Consider the following 23,596-nt stretch of genomic DNA (forward strand, 5'->3'; position numbering starts at 1 on the left):
TTTTTAATTGTACTTTAGATGAAGGTTTACAGAGCAAACTAGTTTCTCATTAAACAGTTAGTACCCATAATTTTTTATGACATTGGTTAACAACCCCACAACATGCCAACACTCTCCCTTCTCAACCTTGGGTTCCTCATTACCACCGTTCCTGCCCCCTCCTGCTTTCTAGTCCTTGCCCCTGGGCTGGTGTGCCCCTTTGGTCTCATTTTGTTTTATGGGCCTGTTCAATCTTTGGCTGACCGGTAAACCTGAGGAGTGGCCTCATTACTGAGCTGAAAATGTGCATGGGGGCCATACTCTCAGGGTTTCTCCAGTCTTTGTAAGGCCAGCAATCTGGCCTTTCTTTTTGAGTTAGAATTTTGTACTACATTTTTCTCCAGCTCTGTCTAGGACCCTCTATAGTGATCCCTGTTAGAACAGTCAGTGGTGGTAGCCGGACACCATCTTGTTGTACTGGACTGAGTCTGGTGAACGCTGTGGTAGATGTGGTCCATTAGTCCTTTGGACTAATCTTCCCCTTGTATCTTTAGTTTTCTTCATTCTTCCTTGTTCCTGAAGGGGTGAGACCAGTAGAGTTCCTAGATGGCTGCTCACTGGCTTTTAAGACCTCAGACACTACTCACCAAAGTAGAATGTAGAACATTTTCTTTATAAACTCTGTTATGCCATTGAGCTAGATGTTCCCTGAGACCATGATCCCCACAGCCCTCAGCCCAGCAATTCAGTCCCTCAGGGAGTTTGGATGCATCTATGGACTCCGTGGCCCTGCCTTGTACAGGTTGTGCTGGCTTCCCCAGTATTGTGTACTGTCCTACCCTTCACCAAAGTTACCATTTATCTCTTGTCTGTTAAGTGTTTTTCCACCCCCACCTCTCCCTTCCCTCGTAACCATCAAATATTGTTTCTTTTTGTGTTTAAACCTTGTCATGAGTTTTTACAGCAGTGGTCTCCTACAGTATTTGTCCTTTTGTGACTGATTTATTTCACTCAGCAAATGTCCTCCAGATGCATCCACGTTTTGAGATGCTTCACAGATTCATTGTTGTTCTTTAGCTTTGCGTAATACTCCATCGTGTGTATGTACCACAGTTTGTTTATCCATTCTTCTGTTGATGGGCATCTAGGTTGTTTCCATCTTTTTGCTATTGTGAACAATGCTGCAATGAACATGGGTGTACATGTATCTATCCGTGTGATGACTCTTATTTCTCTAGGATGTATTCCTAGGAGTGGGATTGCTGGATCATATGGTATCCCTATTTCTAGCTTTCTAAGGAAGCACCATATCGTTTTCCAAAGTGATTGTATCATTTTGCATTCCCACCAGCAGTGCGTAAGAGTTCTGATCTACCCAAAGCCTCTCCAACATCTGTTATTTCCTGTTTATTTGATTCGTGCCAGTAATGCTGGGGGGTGAGATGGTGTCTCATTGTGGTTTTGATTTGCATTTCTCTAAGGGCTAGTGATTGTGAGCATTTCCACATGTGCCTTTTGGCCACTTGAATGTCTTCTTTGGTGAAGTGTCTATTCATTTCCTTTGCCCATTTTTTAATGGGATTATTTGTCTTTTTGTTGCAGAGGTGTTGGATTTTCTTATAGATTTTAGAGATTAGACCTTTGTCTAATTTGTAGTAGCCAAAAAAATTTTCCCAGTCTGTAGGGTCTCTTTTTACTCTTTTGGTGAAATCTTTTGATGAGCGTGTTTAATTTTTAGAAGATCCCAGTTATCTAGCTTACCCACTGGAGCTTGTGTGTTGTTGGTTGTGGTTTGTATCCTGTAAATGCCGTGTGTTAGGGTCTCTAGCATTGACCCTATTTTTTTCTTCTATGAACTCATGGTTTTTGGCTTTATATTTAAATCTTTGATCCATTTTGAGTTAGTTTTTGTATATCATGTGAGGTTATGGGTCCCGTTTCATTTTTTTGCAGGTGGACATTCAGTTTTGTCACCTCCATTTGCTAAAAAGACTGTCTCTTCCCCATTCGATGGCCTTTGGGCCCTTGTCAAAGATCAAGTGGCCGTAGGTGGATGGTTTTACATCTGGGTTCTCAATTCTGTTCCATTGGTCCATTATCTGTCATTGTACCAGTATGGGGCTATTTCGATTATTGTAGGTGTATAGCGGATTCTGAGCTCAGGTAGTGCAAGTCCTCCTACTTTATTCTACTTCAGTAGTGATTTACTTATCTGGGGCTTCTTCCTTGTCCATACAAAGTTAAAGATAAGTTTTTCCATCTCTTTAAAGAGCGTTGTTGGTATTTGGATCGGTATTACATTGTATTTGTAAATCGCTTTGGATAGAATTGTCATTTTCACAATGTTGAGTCTACCTATCCGTGAGCATGGTATGTTTTTCCATTTATGTAGATCTCTTTTGGTTCCTTGCAGTAGTGTTTTGTAGTTTTCTTTGTATAGGACTTTTACATCCCAGGTTAGGTTTATTCACAAGTATTTTGTTTTTTTAGGGGCCATTATAAATGGCCTCCCAATTTTTAAAAGGAAGCTAGTCATTTAAATTTTAAATGTAAAAATTCTCAAATTTTAAATGTTGGCAACTAGTTCAAAAATGTTTAAAGCACTGTGTTGGCCAAACCAAGCACATCTTTCATGGGTTGCTAGCTTGTGGCCTCTGCTATGAGTTATAATAATACTAATTAGTATATTATATTAATGCTGTTGACAAAGAATTCTGAATGTGTGGCTACAATGTTTCAAGAGCGTATGTGTGAGTATGCATCTGTAGTACACGTTGTGGTGTACATACCCGTCACCATCAAATTGATTCCAACTCATAGTGACCCTATAGGGCAGAGTAGAACTGTCCCATAGGATTTCCAAGGAGCGGCTGGTGGATTCAAACTGCTGACCTATTGGTTAGCAGCCAAATGCTTAATCACTACTCCACCAGGGCTCCTGTAGTGTACATAAGGTTGAGGAAATAAAGGGAGGAAGACAGTCAGAACAAGGTGATTTTACACTTATACCCTAAACCCTTAGGAGGGCAGTGGTGGTTCCATGGTTGAATTCTTGACTCTATGGCAGAGAACTGGGTTGGATCCCCTGCCAATGTACCTCATGTGCAGCCACCACCTCTCTGTCAGTGGAGACTTGCATGTTGCTATGACACTGAAAAGGTTTCTGTTGAGCTTTCAGACTAAGATGGACTAGGAAGAAAGGCCTGGCATCTGCTTCCAAAAATCACCCAGAGAAAACCCTCCACATCACAACAGTCTAATCCGCAACCCTTCCTGAGGATGGTGCAGGACTGGGCAGTGTTTTGTTCCATTGTGCGTGGGGTTGCTATGAGTTGGGGCCAGCTCGACAGAAGCTAACAACAATAACCCTAAGCCCTTACCTGCTCCATTTCTGCCTGGCCATAAATTTAATTCCCTGGGAATCATAGCACATAAAGTGCTCTTTGGAATGCAGAGATGGATGTGTCCTCCTCCTGTATCTTATTTATGCCATGTATTACGGCCTTCTGTGTTAACCCTACTTTTTCTTCTATAATCTTTATAGTTTTGGGTTTTATATTTAGATCTTTGCTCTATTTTGAATTAGTTTTTGTGTATGGTATGAGGTATTGGTCCTGTTTCATTTTTTTACAGATGGACATCCAGTTTTGTCAGCACCATTGTTAAAAAGGGTGTCTTTATTTAATGGACTTTAGGCCTTCATCGAAGGTCAGGTAACCATAGGTGGATGGATTTACATCTGGGTTCTAGATTCTCTTCCAACGGCCAATGTGTCTGTCATTGTACCAGTACCAGGCTGTTTTGACTACCGTAGATGTATAGTAGGTTCTGAGGCCAGGTAGTGCAAGTCCTCCTACTTTATTCTTCTCTGAGGATAATGTTTGTAAATGCATAAGAGGAAACATACAAGACTGGAAAGGAAACCAATTATATTGAGATATAGGCATTAAAATAGAAACAAATTGTGACAGTAATTTATGTACTCCTTTATCGAGTCATTAAATAAGATTTAACAGCAGGTATAAAAACTATATTAATTTTGAAGTATGGATGAAAGGTCTGCAATAATTGTAAACCAAAAAATCAAACTCGTTGCCATGAAGTCAATTTCTACTCATGGCGAGCCATGCGTTACAAAGTAGAACTGCTCCATGGGGTTATTTTTGGCTATAATCTTTATGAAAGCAGGTCGACTGACCTTTCTTCCGAGGAGCCTCTGGGTGAGTTAGAACTGCCAACCGTTGGGTGAGCAAGCTATTGCAAAGCAATAATTGTAAAACCAAAAACCAAAGTTCATTGCCATCAAGTCCATTCCAACTCATAGTGACCTTATAGGACAGAGTAGAAGTGCCCCATAGGGTTTCCAGGGAGGAGCTGGTGGATCCGAACTGTCAATCTTTTGGTTAGCAGCAGAGCTCTTAGCCACTGCACCACTAACCACTAGGGCGCCCCAAAATTGTAAAGAGGTATGAGAAGATCGGTGATTTCCGTGATGCCGAAGTCTCAGGTTAGTGTTAATACAACTGTAGGTTGTTGCTCACATTTATAACTGAAGAAAATTCTCAATTTCATTTAAAAGTTCCTGGAAATTATGTAATTTCACCCCATTTAACTTTCACAAATCCTTGAACTGAGGGAACTCTGGGGTTCATAGACCCAGGACGAGGAGTCCTTGGTTGTAGGGAACCAGACATCGGCCAGGCTGTGACAATAGAGCATGGTGGCAGGGGACAGTGGGATAAAGAGTCAGTTCCTGGTTAGAGTGCCAATCCCCAGTTAGCTTATATGAAGGTGCAAGTTTTCTGAGCCTCAATTTTCTTGCTTATAAAGAGGAGATAAGAATAATGACCATCTCATAGGGTTGCTGTGAGAATGAACTAAGAAAATACATGCAAAATACTTAGCACAGTGCCTGCCATACAGAAGGAAAGCAAACAAACAAACAAAAAAATCCAAACAAACCCATTGCCACTGAGTTGATTCCTACTCATACCGACCCTATAGGACAGGGTAGAACTTTCCCACAGGGTTTCCAAGGAGCAGCTGGTGGATTCCAACGGCCAACTTTTTGGTTAGCAGCCAAGCTCTTAACCACTGCACCACCAGGGCTCGGCCACACAGAAGAGGTCGTGTTAAAGAGGAGTTTTGGGTGCCGTAGGATAATTTTGGGTCACAGAAATGGCCAAGAGGCACTTTACCTTTCTTATTTTTTTAATCACTATTCATTGAAAATACATTTTTTTTTAAAGGGTTTATTTGTTAAGGTTACACCATCTACTCTAAAAAGAAAACAACAACAAAAAAAACCTTATTCTAAGTCTTGCCGCTTTTAACCTTCACCTTTAAAGGGCTCTGAATTACACTTGGTGCAATTTACAACCTTTTGAATATTTAAAACAGCATTATAGACACAATCAATCAGCTTTTCTCTTTAGATAACTTAATTGCTAACTCCTGGTTACTCAAAATATGGTCTAGTGAACTTTGGTCTCATCTGAGCACTTGTTAGAAATGGAAAATCTTGTGCCCTACCCAGACCTACTGAAGCAGAATCTGCCTTTTAACAAGATCGCCAGTTGATTGGTGTGTAGGGGAAACACTGGACAAGGAAAGCTTGGTAAAGTAATCTATTAACTTTTAAAAATATATGAAACTGAACCCGTTGCCGGTAAGTTGATTCCCACTCCTAGCAACACTATCTGTTAGAGTAGAACTGCTCCATAGGGTTTTCTTGGCTGTACTCTTAATGAAAGCAGATTAAGTTCTCTTAAATCTTGTGTCTATGTAACTCAATAAATTTCACCTTATACTTGTATGATTAAGTCAATTACTGAAATATGCATTTTTAATTGGCATTACAAACCTGTTCTATTACTCCAATGGGACAAATCTTCTCAAATAGCACCAGTGCACAAAATATCAACTATACACAGATTCTTTTGTATCTCCAGAATATTAGTGTGACAACTGTGAATTCTCTCAAAATTTTTAATACTTAAGTTAAATCATTTCAGGGCTTTCAGTGGTGCTTTATCCACTAAAAATAAAATTTTATCATCCTACATAATTTTAGTTCACTGATTGATTCTATCAAATATCTAAAGAACTAATAACCAATCCTAAACAAGCTCCATCTGAAAAGGTTCCCTTTTACTACCGGTAGCTTTGCAAGCCCCATCTGAAAATCAAGCGAGGAACATTTCCCAACTCATTCTATGAGGCCAATATATCTGATAGAGACATCAAAAGAAAAGAGTACTGCAGATAAATATCCTTCATGAATGCAGATGCAAAAATCTTTAAGAAAATATTAGCAGACTGAATCCACCGACACATGAAAGGATTATACATTATGACTAAGTGGGCTTTATGCCCCCTAATTTTGGAAGTTATCATCCCATGTAATTTTGGGGACCACCCTACTCTTAGAGAATACAATGTCATCAGTTTGAGTTCTGGATATCTCTCATGGCTTTGGCTAACTAGTCAATCACTACTTTTATGGCATTGTACCAAGAGGTAACTATTATTATTAATATTACTGTAATGAGAAGTAAAGCAGAAGTGTGCACAAGGCGCAATGGAAGTATAAAGAGGTCTAGAGCCCTGGTGGAATCGGGATTGAGGTGACAGCAAAGAGTTTGGTTTGGTTTTAGATTGGCCTGGAAGGAACCCCGGGTGACACAGTGGTTAAGCGCTGGGCTGCTAACCCAAAAGGCCAACGGTTCAAACCCACCAGCTGCTTTGGGGGAGAAAGATGTGGCAGTCTGCTTCTGCAAAGATTTACAGCCTTGGAAGCCTGTGAGGCAGTTCTACTATGTCTTATAGGGTTGCTGTGAGTTGGAATGTACTGGATGGCAATGGGTTAGGTTGGTCTGGAGGAGTCCTTGGATGACACAAAAGGTTAAGCCCTCAACTACTAGCCAAAATATTGATGGTTTGAACCCACCCTGAGGTGTCTCAAAAGAAAAGCCTGGCAATCTGCCTGAAAACCCTGTGGAGCAGTTTTACTCTGCACACATGGGGTCACAATGAGTCAGAATCAGCTCAATGACAACTAACAACAGGTTATAAGCAACAGGTTGGTTTGGAAGAATCAGGGACTCAGAGGCTGATTCTCTAAGGGGTACAATTTTGTGCCTGGGAAGAGGGCAGAAATGATGGAACATTCCAGAAAGAGAGGGAATGAAATGTGTAAAGTGATCTTCTGACTCTATTCTTGTAGAAAGGAGTGGGGGAGAAATCGAGAGATGCTATCCTAGGGGAAAAGAGCAAGGTCAGCCTCAGGAGGCTTTTTGTTTAAGACCAAGCATGTAATAATGTACATTAAGCCCCACCCAGCACTGTACTTGACACCAGGGAGATGCTTAACAAGGTTAATTTCTTTTCCCCTTTAGGGGAATAATTTTTAAATAAGCATACCCTATAGTAATTATGTTTTACTTCTTTTTTAAATTAGGAATTCAAGATCAGAATTAGGTTCCCTTTTTTTACTACTGGTAGCTTTGCAACTAAGGAGCACCTCTGGCAGCTCCTGATGACCATAAGTATTTCCTTGGCTAGACTAATTGTGGTTACTTTCATTCTCTCCCTGATAACTTTCATTTCCTTCCATGAAGCTTCACGACTTCCTATGGGGCAAAGATAATGAGAGCAAGTGGGGTGGGCTAAGGCTTTTATCATTTGCAGACATTTGTATTTAAATGAATACAATGATGCATTTTTACAGTCGGCCATACAGAATAGTTCACTGAGAACCTCAGTTCCAGGCTGCAGAGGACTGAAAAAAACAAAGATGTTTCCTACCTTTGTAGAGCTAGCAATCTAGTTGTTATTAGGTGCCACCAAGTTGGTTCCGACTCATAGCAACCCTATAGGACAAAGTAGAACTGCCCCATAGAGTTTCCAAGGAGCAGCTGGTGGATTCGAACTGCTGACCTTTTGGTTAGCAGCTGAGCTCTTAACTACTGCACCATCAGGGCTCCATAGTTAGAAGATATAAAACATAATGTGATGATGTAACATATTACCCCAAAACGGTTTGTGCTCCACTGCTAACCCAAGGGTTGGCTGTTCCAACCTACCCAGTGGTACCACAGAAAAGTCCTGGCTATCTGCTTCCGTAAAGATTACAGCCAAGAAAACCTCATGGAGCAGTTCTAGTATGTAATACCTGGTGTTGCCATGAGTCAGAACGGACTTCATGGCAGCTAGCAACAACAACAAACCCCAAATAAATAGCTACCAGTCATTGAGCAACTATTATGGGGCATACATTGTGTACACACACACACACACACTAATTCTCACAAAAACCTAATTCTCATAAAGATATCATTAAGTCTTCTTTTTTTTTTTTTTCCTCTTTTAGCCTACGAGAAAACTGAAGTAAGTGACTCCCTGGTGGAGCCAGTTTTGAACACAAGAATAGAGTTTCCAGGACAAAAACGGCTTCAGTGAGGGGTTGCAGTAAGTTTTAAGGGCTAGGAGATGTATATGTAACTTTTCTGTGACCTTGGGCAAGTTATTTCACTTACATGAGCCTCATTTTCCTTATCAGTAAAATGGCTCCTTCTTTGTTGTGTTGTTTTGAGAGTGAATGAAAGGTACTCCTGAAGCACTTTCTCTCATTGCCTAGTGTACAAAATAAAGGCTCCATAAGGTCAGCAAGTGAATTAAAAACAAAAGGCCACCCCTGGGAACGCTCAGAGGGGACTCCGGTCCCCCAAATCCTAGGATCTGCACTGACTATACACCTCACTGCCTTTGGTAAAACAAACAAATGAAAAACGAAAATCCTGAAATCCAAATGGAATACAAAAATTACCTCAACAATTCCAATGCTGTAAAACAGAGTTACCTTGCCACATTCTTTCCTCTTAAATCTACCTAGCCTCCAAAGAGACTGGTGGTGCAGTGGTTAAGCCCTTGGCTGCTAATCAAAAGGCCAGCGGTTCCAGTCACTCTGTAAAGATTGTTGTTTTCATTAGGTGCCATCAAGTCGGTTCTGACTCTCAGCGACCCTATGTACAACAGAACGAAACACTGCCCAGTCCTGCACCATCCTCGCAACTGTTGTTATGCTTGAGCCCATTATTGTAGCCACTGCGTCAATCCATCTCGTTGAGGGCCTTCCTCTTCTTCACTGACCCTCTACTTAGGCAGCACGATGTCCTTCTCCAGGGACTGGTCTCTCCTGATAACATGCCCAAAGTACTTGAGACAAAGTCTTGCCATCCTTGTTACAGCCTTGGAAACTCCATGGGGCAGTTCTACTCTGTCCTACAGGGTCACAATGAGTCGGAATCAAAACAATGGCAACAGGTTTGGTTTTTTGGTTTGGATCCAGCCTTCCAAGGGTTTCTTAGTTTTTAGAATGTGAGAGGCCTGACTCAGCACTTTGTGGGCACACTAAGATTGAAATTAGAGAATGAAACAAACAAACAAAAAAAACTAAGCCCATTGCCATTGAGTCAATTCTGGCTTATAGCGACCCAATAGGGAAGGAGAATCAAAACCTTGTAAAGTGTGGCCTTTTCTCTTGTTTAAGGTGGTCCCTTGCAAAGTCCTCTCCCCATCGGGGGCCTCAGTGATAAATAAGACTGTGCCCATCCTTGTCCCCAGTGGCATCACTAGGGTTGGTATCACCCAGTGTGGTAACTCGTGATGTCACACCACCCATGGACCTTCTCCCGTACCAGACCATACAGAAGCCTTAGTAATGTTTTTTGTACTAATGTTAGTTATAAATCATAATTTCTATGTATCACTCTTTCTTTTCCTCTAATTGTTACTTCATTCTCAAAAAAGTTATTGATGTAGGTTCACAAATACTAATTACCACAATATTGCAGCTAAAACACCAGAAAATTTGACAAAATCAATGACTATAAAAACACTGGCAGCAATGAAAACAACAAGTGCTTAATGCATGTGCTGCGGAAACCAAGTCATTCCGGACATCATTGTAACCGGGTAATAATGATAGCTGTGACCAGGGCACTGAACCCAAACCCACTGCCGTCGAGTCAATTCCGACTCATAGCAACCCTACAGAACAGAGTAGAACTGCTCCATAGAGTTTCCAAGGAGCGCCTGGAGGATTTGAACTGCCCAACCTCTTGGTTAGCAGCCATAGCACTTAACTACTATGTCACCAGGGTTTCCACCAGGGTATTAACAGAGTAGAACTGCCCCATAGAGTTTCCAAGGGGCGCTTGGAGGATTTGAACTGCCCAACCTCTTGGTTAGCAGCCATAGCACTTAACTACTATGTCACCAGGGTTTCCACCAGGGTATTAGAAGGTTCAAATAGTAAATTAGCATAGAGTTTTAGCCTTGTAGATATATCGATACATGGAAGCTGGGCTTATGAAAAAAGGTTTTTGTTATTATAACTAACTATAGGGATATAAATATAAAAAACCAAAACCAAACCCAGTGCTGTCAAGTAGATTCCGACTCACAGCAACCCTATAGGACAGAGTAGAACTGCCCCAAGGAGTGCCTGGCAGATTCAAACTGCTGACCCTTTAGTTAGCAGCCATAGCACTTATGCCACCAGGGTTTCCATATATATATATTTATTATTTATTTATTGTACTTTAGCTGAAGGTTTACAGAACAAACTAGTTTCTCATTAAACAGTACCATTGTTTTATGACATTAGTTAACAACCCCACAACATGTCAACACTCTCCTTTCTTGACCTCGGGTTTCCTTTTACCAGCTTTCCTGTTCCCTCCTGCCTCTAGTCCTTGCCCCTGGGCTGGTGTGCCCCTTTAATCTTGTTTTGTTTTTTGGGCCTCTCTAATCTTTGGCTGAAGGGTGCACCTCAGGAGTGACTTCGTTAGGAGCTAAAAGGGTGCCTGGGGGCCATACTCTTAGGGCTTCTCCAGTCTCTGTCAGACCGGTAAGTCTGGTCTTTTTGAGTTAGAATTTTATTCTACCTTTTTCTCCAGCTCAGTCTAGGACCCTCTATTGTGATCCCTGTCAGAGCAGTTGGTAGTGGTAGCCGGGCACCATCTAGTTGTACCGGACTCAGTGTGGCGGAGGCCGAGTAAATGTGGTCCATTAGTCTTTCGGACTGATCTTTCCTTTGTGTCTTTAGTTTTCTTCATTCTCTAAGTACAGGGATATTTTTATACAAAAATTATAAATTTCTGCTGAAACAGTGCACAATAATTTTACAGACTTAGGCATTTTGGTGTCACCTCCTCCGACAGTGTCACCTGGTGTGGCCCCTTTAGTGACGCCACTGCTTGTCCCCCCCCCCATTCCGTCACCACAACCAGCAAGACCTCACAACAGGGAGGAGGAGGAGAGGCGGTTAAAAATGTCACGCTCCGCCGACTTGCACTTGAGCCTTTGCCACCGGCCTGTCCCTAACCCGCCCCCTCCACTCCCCTCCCCAGCCCAGCCCTGCCCTTCCCGGGGCGCTCCCTCCACCCCTGCAGGGAGCCGGGCCTGGGGCGGGGCGCGGCCGACGGCGCAGGGGGCGGGCCGAGAGCGGTGCGGGCGCCGGCAGGCTGGCGGGGTTTGAGAGCCAGTGTGAGCCCGGCCTCGGCGAGCGCGGGCCGGCGGCGGCAGCTGAACCAGCCCGCCACCCCGCGCCGCCCCACGCAGGTCGCCCGCCGCTCCGCCGCCGCCGCCGGGAGGAGCTGCCCGCGCCCCGCGGGTGCGCACCGACCCGCTGCGCCGCACCATGCCGCGCATAGATGCGGACCTCAAACTGGACTTTAAGGATGTTCTGTTGCGACCCAAGCGGAGCAGCCTCAAGAGCCGATCCGAGGTGGGGCCGTTGGAAAGCCTCATTGAGGGGTGGTTTCTTGGGAGGAGGCGGGGCGGGGAGGGGAGGTGGCGAGCTGTCAGCCTCTGACATCGGTGGTCACCTTCCCTGCTTTGTGTGTCCGAGGCTGGAGGGCTTCGCCCTCACGCCACCCCGGCGAGGGAGAAGCCAGCGAGCCCCCTGCCAGGACTTTAAGGGCAGTGATAAAGGAGCCCAGCTCGGGCGTAAAATTGTAAACATGTCCGACTGGGTGGGCAAGGGGAAGGTTACGTTGGAACTGGACCACAGAAGAGTAAAGATCAAATACTTGGCCAGTTGGTTTAGAAAGGATTGGGAATGGAGACGGTATATATAAAGAAAAGGAAACAGTGGAACCCGAGTAGAAAGGGAGAGAAAAACAAGTCGAGATGCTTGTGATTTTGGCAGCGTCTCAATGCTAAGAGCTGCTGCTTTAGTATATATGGTGCAACAATGGATTTTCTTTAAGATTTTGAAAAATAGAGAACCTCCCAGGGCCAAAGTTCCCTTGCTGGGAGCGAGGCTTAGGGATCCCTTCCTCGTGGCAACTAGTTATCTACTGGAGAGCTCGCCGTCCCAGCCCAGGCCCAGGGCAGCAGACTGCGCCGGGGTCGGAGCGGGGGTCGGGGCAGGGGTGACCGGGACGGGGCGGGGACGGATGGCCGAATTGAAAGTCTTAGGCCTTGTGCTCTTTCTGCCTTGATGAGACCAAAGCCTAATGAACAGGTGGAGACTGGACTGAAAATAGCCTGGGATGGGGGAAGGGGTGCCCCTGCTGGGACCGAGAGAGGTCACACACTGAAGGATAAACTAGTAGCACAGAAAGACAGAGTCGCCTAGAGTAGTGTGTGCTGGTGACCGCAGCTTGCCTGGTCTAGAGAGAGTTAGAGAGAGAGGGGAAACTGGACACTGTCTGGAGCCGCAGGAGTAAACAGCACCGGGCTGAGCCAGCGCGCACACCGCTCCATCTGCCGGCTCCACAAACAAGCCCATAAATAAACCCCCTCACTGAAGAACCCTGCTGCCCGCTCCAGTGCCCAGGCCTGACTGCAGTGCCTGGTGCTGCCAGTCGGGGGCTTGTTTGGATTAGGAAAGCCGTGCGCTAAAGCCACTGACCAGAGCCAAGTCACCTTTTCCAAGCAGTGGGGTTGGCAGGCTGGAGCCAAAGGGATGGGGGGGGGGGAATGATTAACCTTTATCACCCTAGGTTAGACAGCCCTGTGCCTGTCCTTCACCATGCCCTTCCAGGTGCTAAAGAGTGGCATACTCTTGTAAGAAAAATACTGCTTGGATGGCAGACCTGGACCCCCCGAAAAATAATCTGTAGCCAGCACCCAAGGCCAGACTAGAGGAGTTGTGGTCCAGTCAAATTTGGCTCATTGCGACCCAATGTGTGTCAGGGCAGAGCTTTGCATAATAGAGTTTGCAATGGCTGATTTTTCGGAAGTAGATTACCAGGCCTTTCTTCCAAGGTGCCTCTGGGGAGGGGGTTCAAACCTCCAATCTTTTGGCTAGTAGCCTGGTGCTTGACCTTTTGTGTCACCCAGACTAAGACATGAGGATTCTAGGCAGACTAATACTTTGATGGCTTCAAATGGACATTCCTAAATATTGGTTCAGTATTTATTTAGTAGAGAGAAACTCATTCTCAATAAAAATTGCATGCTGAAAACAAGAATTTATTATATGTATTTTCTGAACCAGGCAATATCTTGAGAAGATACCAAAATACCCAAACCATTTGCCACTGAAGTAACTACAACTCACGGTGACCCCCTCGTGTCACAGTAGAACTGTGCTCCATGTGGTTTTCAATGACTGATTTTTCAGTAGGTTGCCAAGCACTTCTTCCAAGGTGCCTCTGGGTGGCCTTGAACTGCCAGCCTTTTGATTAGCAGCCGAGTTTGCTAACCATTTGTAACCACCCAGGGACTCCTCTTGAGAAAATAAAGCATTTAAAATTAAGGTAATGGAATGAATTTCTCCTTCCCACGTCATGTATCCTTTGGTTTCATAACTTGGGCTGATTGCATCTATTAATGTTCGTGTCCTGACTGGTGATTGCACCTTGCAATCTACACGTGCACATTGCAGTGAGCACTCTGTGCCCTTGAGAAATGTTTGATATTTCCACTTTGGTGGGTGTTTGCCAACAATGTGCCTGGGAACCTGAGTTAACTGGCATTGCCTTTCCGGTTGATTTCCCGTAATGGTTTAGCTTCCTGGTATATCTGCTTACTGAACCACCTTTTCATGAGCCCCTGGTACAGGCCAGGACCTGGACTGGAGAAATCCCTGCCCCCTGGGAATTTCCCTGTGGTAGAACGATTACAGAAGGGTGAAGGGCCATGAGGCTGTTTACATGAATATATTCCACACTTTTTGAGCTACTAGGACTACAGAGATAAAAAACATTGTCCCTCCACTCAGACTTACAATCTTCAGGTGAGATGGATATGAACAATCTATATAATAAAAGAATTGCTTTAATCAGTACCATTTTTAAACCAGTTGCAGTTGGTGTCAATTCTGACTCATGACAACCCCGTGTGTGTCAGAGTGGAGCTATGTCCCATGGGGTTTTCAATGACTGTGATCTTTTGGAAGTAGATTGCTAGGCCTTTCTTCCAAGATGCCTTTTGGTGAGCAGCCGAGTTTATTGAACGTTTGCACCACTCAGGGACTTCATACCATCCTTAGGCCATGGCAAAAGGGGACCCTGTCCTCTGACCGCATCCCTCCTCGCTGGGCAAGGTCTGTGGGGCTGTGGTGTTCTTTTCTGGACCATGTTGTGGACACTCAGGATCCTGGATTTCCCTGCTCAGATACCTTTGAACTGATCCAAGGCCTGTATGGGCCTCTTCCCCTTTTCTTCCCAGGGCTAACCATGCTACTGGTATGCTCAGCTCTAACCTCAAGGAGTGATCACATGACAGCCATCTATGAGAATCGGGTGCGTTTCGGGTGCGTTGACTTGCAGACTGTCTTGCAGACTGGGATGTCCGTGTGTGCACATAAGGATTTGGGGGGGGAAGAGAAGGGGCTGTGTGCTGATGGCTGGCTCCCTATGCCACCACGTTCTGGTGCAGAACTCTGAGGTGTCTGAGAATTGTGTATTTAAACCTGGCCTGCCAGGTCGTTAATGCAATTGTGCTTGTCAAGGCAGGAGGATAGAATATATTTTATTTAGCAGCTCGTTAGCTTGACTCATGTATTTAAACATTTAGAAATGTGGTAGGTGGGCCTCCATTTATATTTTGGCCCCCCAAAATGTGCTGTGGGGCTGGCTTTTATGGAAGTACGTGTAGAGAGCAGCAGACACATGTTTTTGTGGAGGGTGGTAGTTTATCACTTTGTGTTCCCTTTTAAATCAGGCTTAACAGAATGGGAACTTGGAGGTGCTATATTTGGTACGTTGACCAGCTGTTGCAGATTTGATGCCAAGTTTTGTTCCTGGGAGGCTGGAATACTTAAAATATTTATTGCTCTCAATGAACAACTCGTCTGTTTCAGGGGTTGATTGTGTGTGTGTGTGCGTGTCTGTGTCTAGGTGGATAAAGTTGGGGAGGACAGTTTTGTTTCTCATTCATAGAATTAAGAACTGTGAAGAGTCTACACAGGCTGTAGGAATGAGGGCAGGGTTCATTGTCAAGGCTGACCTTGTCGCTGAAGAGCTCCGCTTCCTGTGGATGGCTGATGGGTTTTGGAGCGCCAAGAGAAGCCTGTTGTGATCTCAGCTGGGTGCAGAGTGTAGCAGTTATCCTTATGCATCTTGGGAGGAGTATAAGAGTCATTTGAGACCAATGAATTCTAATTATTTTAAGCCTTTGTGAAGCCAAAATGTTAGCGGGCCATTAGCGGCACAGAAGATTGCAGCTAATAGACCCCTTTAGTAGTCATCCTTCAGAATATAGCTAGAACTTGCTTCACTGATGTAGAACCAAGAATCATAATGAAGGAAGTGGAGAAAGGATGAACTGCCAATATCCAAAAAACCGAACCAAACCCAGCGCCGTCGAGTCGAACTGCCAATGTATGTTTGTGCAGCCTCTCATTTCCCCTCACTGATTGCTGTTTAAGGTCAAAAACCAACCACACCAAGCTCATTGCTGTCGAGTTGATTCCAACTCATAGTGACCCTACAGGGTAGAGTAGAACTGCCCCATAGTTGAACTGCAGAAGAAAGGCCTGGCAAACTGCTCCTGTAAAGACTTGTTGTTTTTAGGTGCTGTCAAGCTAATTTCAACTCATAGTGACCCCATGTGACAAAGTAGAACTGCCCCGTAGGGTTTTCAAGTCTATAATCGTTATGGAAGCAGACTGCCACATCTTTCTTCCATGGAGTGGCTGGTGGGTTCGAACTGCCAACCTTTTGGTTAGCAGCCAAGTGCTTAAGCACTGTGCCACCAGGGCTCCTCGTTCATGGCCAGTGCCATCATATTTATGACAACAGTCACCCAGCAAGCCTTCGGGACAAGGAACACTGTGCCAGAAGCAAGAAAAATGAAAAGGCTAAGAGATCTGAGATGTCCCATGGTGTTTTCTGACATGATGCTAACTGCAAAGTTAAAGTTGTCTGAAATGAAAGAGAAAACAAGAAAGATCTAGATAAACACTGGGAGAAAATGATTATTGCTGGCGTACTGACTAAGCCAGGGTTACAGTGCAAGTAACCAGTTGCCAAGGAATCGATTCCAACTCATGGCAATCCCATGTGTGTCAGAGTAGAACTGTGCTCCATATGGTTTTCACTGGTGTATTTTTTAGAAGGAGATCTCCAGGCCTTTCTTCTGAGGCTCCTCTGGGTGGACCTGAACCTCCAACCTCTCAGCAGCAGAGCACATTAACCATTTGCACCACCCAGGGACTCCAGGGTTAATGTAAATCCGCATTACTTCCGAAGCATAAGATTCACACGTGTGTTTCTCCTGCTTGCTAACCCTTGGGGAAGCATCCGTTTGTGGTGTGCTCTGGATCGGTCAGAGTCAGCCAAAAAGACAGACAATGCTGAGTATTTAAATCAGAATTGAATGCAGGGAATCCTGACACAAGCCGACATGCCAAACAGGGTAGTGAGGCAGCCCAGAGATTGGCAACAGATAGTGGAGAGGGTCAAGGGGAGGGTGCCGTGGTACTGGAGCCTAAGGACTATGTCTTCATTATCTAGTGCTGCTATGCCAGAAATACCACTAGTGGGTGGCTTTATCAAACAGAAATTTTTTTTTCTCACAGTTGAGGAGGCTAGAAGTCCAAAAGCAGAGCACCAGCTCTACGGGAAGGCTCTCTCTCTTCTGGGGGAAGGTCCTGTCTCTTTCAGTTTCTATTCCCAGGTTCCTTGGCAGTTATGTGGCGTGTATCTTCCCATCCAAGGAGCCCTGGTTGGTGCTGTGATTAAGTGCTCAGCTGCTAACTAAAAGTTTGGTGGTTTGAACCCACTAGTTGCTCCATGGGAGAAAGGTATCTGCTTCCGTAAAGATTACAGCCTTGGAAACCCTATGAGGCAGTTCTGTTGCGTCCTACAGGGTTGCTATGAGTTGAAAATTAACTCAATGGCAATGGGTTTGGTGTTTTGGTTTTTTAAAATTGTTTTGTGCTTGCTTGCTTGTTTAATCTGCTCTTTTAGATCTCAAAAGAGATTGATTTAAGACTCACCCTACACTAATGCTTCCTCATTGACATAACAAAGAAAACCCATTCCCAAATGGGAGCATAACCACAGGTAAACCTGTTGTGGTTGAGGAACACCTGGTAGATCTGAACTGCTGACCTTTTGGTTAGCAACCGTAGCCCTTAACCACTATACCACCAGGGTTTCCTGAGCCTTGGGTAGCTGCCTGCAATCCTTGTAGACACATCCCTCTCAGGCATCTGCCTCCCTTCTCCCCCTGTGTGTGTGTCTGTGTCTAAGCTGCTCTTTTTATAACTCACAAGTGATTAGGTTTAGAATACCCCCTACTCTGGAATGATCTCATTTCATTATCAAAAGAAAACCCCTGCTCCCAAATAGCATAATATTTACAGGTACCAAATAAGAAAAAAAAAAAAAAAGGCTGAAACCACTTGCCATCTAGTGGATTCTAACTCACGGCTGCCCCATGTGTGTCAGAGTGAAACTGCGCTCCATGGGATTTTCAATGGCTGATTTTTCAGAAGTAGATCACCCGGCCTTTCTTCTGAGGTACCTCTGGGCGTGCGTGAACCTCTGATCTTTTGGTTAGCAGCTGAGCCCTTAACTGTTTACACCACCCAGGGACTCTCATTTTACAGGTATCAAAAAGAAAAAAAGAACTACAATGAGATTCCATCTCACTCCAACAAGGCTGGCATTAATCCAAAAAACACAAAATAATAAATGTTGGAGAGGCTGTGGAGAGACTGGAACACTTATACACTGCTGGTGGGAATGTAAAATGGTGCAACCACTTTGGAAATCGATTTGGCGATCCTTAAAAAGCTAGACTAGAACTACCATATGATCCACTCCTTGGAATATGTCCTAGAGAAGTAAGAGCCTTTACACGAGCAGATATACGCACACCCATGTTCATTGCTGCACTATTTACAATAGAAAAAGATGGAAGCAACCAAGGTGCCCATCATCAGATGAATGGATAAATAAATTATGGCATATTCACACAATGGAATACTACGCATTGATAAAGAACAATGATGAATGCATGAAACATTTCATAACATGGAGGAACCTGAAAGGCATTATGCTCAGTGAAATTAGTCAGCTGCAAAAGGACAAATATTGTATGAGACCACTATTGTAAGAACTCGAAAAATGGTTTAAACAGAGAAGAAAATATTCTTTGATGGTTATGAGAGCAGGAAGGGAGGGAGGGAGAGGGGTTTTCACTAATTAGTAGACAAGAACTATTCTAGGTGAAGGGAAAAACAACACACAGCACAGAAGAGGTCAGCACAACTGGACTAAACCAAAAACAAAGAAGTTTTCTGAATAAACTGAACGCTTCCCAGTGTTTGGGACCATGGTTTCAGGGGGCATCTAAATTGACTGGGATAATAAAATCTGTTAAGAAAACATTCTTCATCCCACTTTGGAGAGTGGTGTCTGGGGTCTTAAACGCTAGCAAGCGGCCACCTAAGATTCATCAATTGGTCTCAACCTACCTGGAGCAAAGGAGAATGAAGAACACCAAAGACACAACATGATTATGAGCCCAAGAGACAGGAAGGGCCACATAAACCAGAGACTACATCAGCCCGAGACCAGAAGAACTAGATGGTGCCCACTACAACCAGTGACTGCCCTGCCAGGGAACACAACAGAGAACCCCTGAGGGAGCAGGAGAGCAGTGGGATGCAGACCTGAAATTCTCGTAAAAAGACCAGATTTAATGGTCTGACTGAGACTAGAAGGACCCCAGAGGTCATGATCCCCAGACCTTCTGTTAGCCCAAGACAGGAACCATTCCCAAAGCCAACTCTTCAGACAGGGATTGGACTGGACTATGAGATAGAAAATGCTACTGGTGAAGAGAGTTTCTTGGATCAAGCAGACACATGAGACTACGTGGGCAGCTCCCGTCTGGAGAGGAGATGAGAGGGTAGAGGGGGTCAGAAGCTGGCCGAATGGACACAAAAATAAAGTGTGGAGGGAAGGAGTGGGCTGTCTCATTAGGGGGAGAGCAACTAGGAGTACATAGCAAGGTGTATATAAGTCTTTGTATGAGAGACTGACTTGGTTTGTAAATTTTCACTTAAAGCACAAAAAAATTAAAAAAAAATAGAAAAACCCCAACCCGTTGGCAGTCAAGCGGACTCCAACTCATGGCATCCCTATGTGTTACGGAGTATAACTGCTGCATAGGGTTTTCTTGGTTGTAATCTTTATGGAAGGAGCTCTGATGGTGCAACAGTTAAGTGCTTGATTGCTAACCAAAAGGTTGGCGGTTCAAACCTACCCAGCGACTCCTTGGGAGAAAGGCCTGGTAATCTGCTCCTGTAAAGACCACAGCCTAGAAAACCCTATGGGGCAGTCAAAACTGACTCAACAGCACCTAACAGCAGCAACAAATCTTTACAGAAGCAGCTCACCAGGCTTTTCTTCTACAGCGCCACTGGGAGGATTCAAACCACCCACCTTTACATTAGCAGCTGATCGAAACTGCTTGCACCGCCTACAAGGTACAGGTGTTAGGATTTCAACATCCTAACTGTCCTCCAGTTTTCTACCCACTGTCTTCCATTGGCCAAACCCAGCCAGAAACGAACCCTGGAAACGGAGCCTGGGGGGGCCAGACTCCCTGTGATAAGAACAGAGCAGATGCAGGCCGAGGAGTGGGTCTGAGGGCTAACAGGGACCTGCCTGGGTAGAAGAAGTAATTTTGACTCTGCTAACAGCCTATGGGAAACCCTAGTGGTGTAGTGGTTAAGAGCTACGGCTGCTAACCAAAAGGTAGGCAGTTAGAATCCACCAGGCTTTCCTTGGAAACCCTATGGGGCAGTTCTACTCTGTCCTATAGGGTCACTATGAGTCGGAATCAACTTAATGGCACACAGCAACAGCTGTACCCTGTTGGCGAGTGCCTGGCCCTAGCTCACTGCTTTCACTGAGGCCCCCATCCTGTCCGGGTTATTGTTCTGGGATTCCTGATAGCTGAGTTAGTCATAAATGCCCTGAACTTGGAGATGAAGTAGAATTAGAGGGCTCTCCCTCCAGCTGTTTGCAAGTTGAAGGAACAAGTGTTTCCACGTGTGAACATATGGCTGCCGTGCACTACTTCCCAGCAACTTGAAAGATGCTCGTAATTATGCCACCGCTGAGGAGGTTGAAAGGCTGAGGGCTGGTGGTATGGAGCTCACTGCAGGGTGAATCGGGAGTGTCAGCTTCCACGTGGAAGATGAGAATTGACTAGACCTGTGAAATGGGAAGGGTGTGTTTGGCAAGGAAGAGTGCAGCAGATTTTCCCACAAGGGAATGGTCCCTCCAGTGCTAGCAAGTGGGGAAAATACAACAGGGATGTGGTTTTTTAGGGCTAGAATGAACCAGGCTAGGGACAGAGGGTTGGCAGTGGGATAGCAAAGGCTATTGGAGAGAGAAAGGAAGCTTCCAATCCAGAGACTTGGCTGGATGGCTGAACATCCAATACCTTGTACGGACCTGGTATGGACTGAATTGTGTCCTCCTAAAATATGTGTTGAATTCCTGACCCTTGTACCCATGGAGGAAACCCTGGGCGTAGCAGTTAAGAGCTATGGCTGCTAACCAAAATGTCAGCAGTTTGAATCCACCAGGCGCTCTTTGGAAACCCTATGGGGGCGGTTTTGCCCTGTCCTGTAGGGTCACTATGAGTTGGAATGGACTCAACAGCAGTGGGTTTGGTTTGGGTTTTGGTACCTATGGATGTGATCCTGTTTGGGAGTGGGGGTTTTTGTTATGCTAATGAGCCCATGCCAGTGTAAACCCGTTGCTGTGCAGTCAATTCCAACTCATAGCAACTCTCTAGGACAGAGTAGAACTGCCCCATAGCATTTCCAAGGAGCGCCTGGTGTATTCGAACTGCCAACCTTTTGTTAGCAGCCAAGCTCTTAATCACTGTGCCCCCAGGGCTCCATTCCAGAGTAGGGTGGATACTAAACCTAATGGCTTCTGAGTTATATAAAGAGCAGAATCTACAAAGAGACACACATAAGGGGAAGACAGATACCATGTGAAGATGTTTGCAAACGAAGGAGCCAAGGAACGTCCGGGGCTACCAACAAGGCAGGAGTCAACATGGCTGAGACCCTGATTGGCCTTTTGGCCTCCAGAACTTTGAGGAAATGAATTTCCGTTCTGTAGAGCCACCACTGGGGGCGTTTGTGTTACAGAGCGTTAGCAAGCTAGACATGGCCCTTGAGGACGGTGAGGGGCCTGTTTCAGCATTTGCACCTGAATACAGCCTTCCGGTTTCTTCAGAACTCCCCTGTCTTTGGAACATGGACCTCTCAGAGAACCCAGGGAGCCAGGGTCATTCACCTCCTTTGTGTTCTTGCCCCAAGCTCTGGAAATACGCATGTACCACATAAAAGCAGAGTACTTACTTTCTTACGCCTTTTTTCTAATAGGTTGATCTTGAACGCACCTTCACATTTCGTAACTCCAGGCAGACCTACTCAGGGATTCCCATCATTGTGGCCAACATGGACACGGTGGGGACATTTGAGATGGCAGTGGTGATGGCACAGGTGAGATGGTTGGCTTTTTTTCCCCTCTGCTGCTCATACTGTGGGTGGGTTGTCAGGAGCCCACCTGGGCTTGTTCAGACACAGGAAAGAGAAGAGTGAGATGCTTTGGGTCATTCTGTATGGCTGAAATATTGCTGGAGGTAATTCTGTTCTCCCTCTTTTCAAGTCAGAAATTGAATGATGTCTGGACATTGCAGTCAATGGGATGGTCTATATACGCATCTATTTCTTCCTCGAACGTGCCAGTGGTAGCTTTAGAAACCAGAGATAAAACAGAAGGTGGTCAACAGGACGAGTACCGTATTATAGAATATGGAGGTACCTTTAAAAGGGAGTCAGAACTGCTTTGTATGCAGTCTGTGCTCTAGCATTTATTATGTCATTGTTTGCTGCTGACATTGACTCATGGTGATCCCATGCCCAACAGAATGACACTGTCCAGTCCCGTACTATGCCCGTGATTGGTTGCGGATCAGAGTGTTGTGATCTACAGGGTTTTCATTGGCTGATTTTTGGAAGTAGGTCACCAGGCCTTTCTTGCTAGTCCATCTGAGTCTGGAAGCTTCTCTGAAATCTGTTCAGCATCGGAAGCCTCCACTGGCAGATGGGTGGTGGCTGCAGATGAGGTGCTTTGGCCAGAAACTGGACCCAAGTCTTCCCTCATGGAAGGCGATAATTCTATCACCGATGCCTTCATACATAATTGTGCAGAAAATATTTATTGAACGCTTAGATGCCAAACACCAGATATAATTATCTCTTAATTCTTGTCACAACTCCATGAGGTAGGTTCCTTTTACAGATGAGGAAACTCAGGCTCAGAGAGAGACATAGGAAAGGTGAATTGCCCCACGGCACTCAACCAGGTAGAGCAGAGTCAAGATCCAAACCCAAATTGCCTGACTCCAGATTCTGAGGGATTTGCTTCTCACCTTATACTGACAGATAACAGCACAAGCTGGAGGTGGAAGACAGTCCCTGTTACCCAGTTTCCTGTTTAATTTCCTATTGGGGGAAGTTGCTAGTATCCTGGCCTTGGGCACAATAAAGGAAACACTCTTTGTGGGCAGGAACCTGTCTCAGGCATCTGTGCCTGAGGTGCAGAGCAGCTTACAAGTCTTAGACCCACAGTATTTGCCGTGACATGCTCAGGGATGGTGTATCTCTTTGTGCTGATCATGCCTGCCCAGTGAAAAGATAAATCCAATTAGTTGGAAGAGCTTCTTGCTGTGTGGACAGCAAGCCTAACCACAGGAGGCACTGGGATTCATTATTAGCCAGTGATTAGAAAGAAAAGACTTTCAGACAAATTATGTACTCAAAAATGGAATTAGGGGGTGGTCTATCTGATCCCATGGGCAGTTATGTTGTCTGTCAGCTGTCAGGCCCCACCAAGCTTCCGGCCAGAGGCTAATAAATCAACTGCTGAAGAACTGGTATTTTTTAATTTTTTCTCCTCATCTTTCCCCAGCTCTGCTCTGTGATCAGCCATTGCTACTAATGAATGATGTACTAGTGTAAAAGCAAAACTCAGGGAGCAATAAGTAGCCTGGTTAATTCACATATCAGATTATTAACGACCAACTAGTTGCTGTTGGGTCAACTCTAACTCAC

At 44.9% G+C, this 23,596-nt stretch overlaps 1 protein-coding gene across 2 annotated transcripts in view; it reads left to right on the forward strand.

Annotated features, from left to right (window-relative positions):
• The first annotated feature begins 11,543 nt into the window (after positions 1-11,543).
• The window catches only part of GMPR (guanosine monophosphate reductase), a 52,247-nt gene continuing 40,194 nt past the window's right edge, over positions 11,544-23,596 (forward strand). For both annotated transcript variants that reach the window (XM_049884463.1, XM_049884454.1), the window contains exons 1-2: positions 11,544-11,770; positions 21,863-21,982. In XM_049884463.1, the coding sequence (XP_049740420.1) occupies positions 11,684-11,770; positions 21,863-21,982 (207 nt within the window). In that variant the 5' untranslated portion in view covers positions 11,544-11,683. The remainder of the gene's footprint in view (positions 11,771-21,862; positions 21,983-23,596) is intronic.

Source organism: Elephas maximus, chromosome 1 (assembly GCF_024166365.1).
Source record: "Elephas maximus indicus isolate mEleMax1 chromosome 1, mEleMax1 primary haplotype, whole genome shotgun sequence".
NCBI lineage: Eukaryota > Metazoa > Chordata > Mammalia > Proboscidea > Elephantidae > Elephas > Elephas maximus.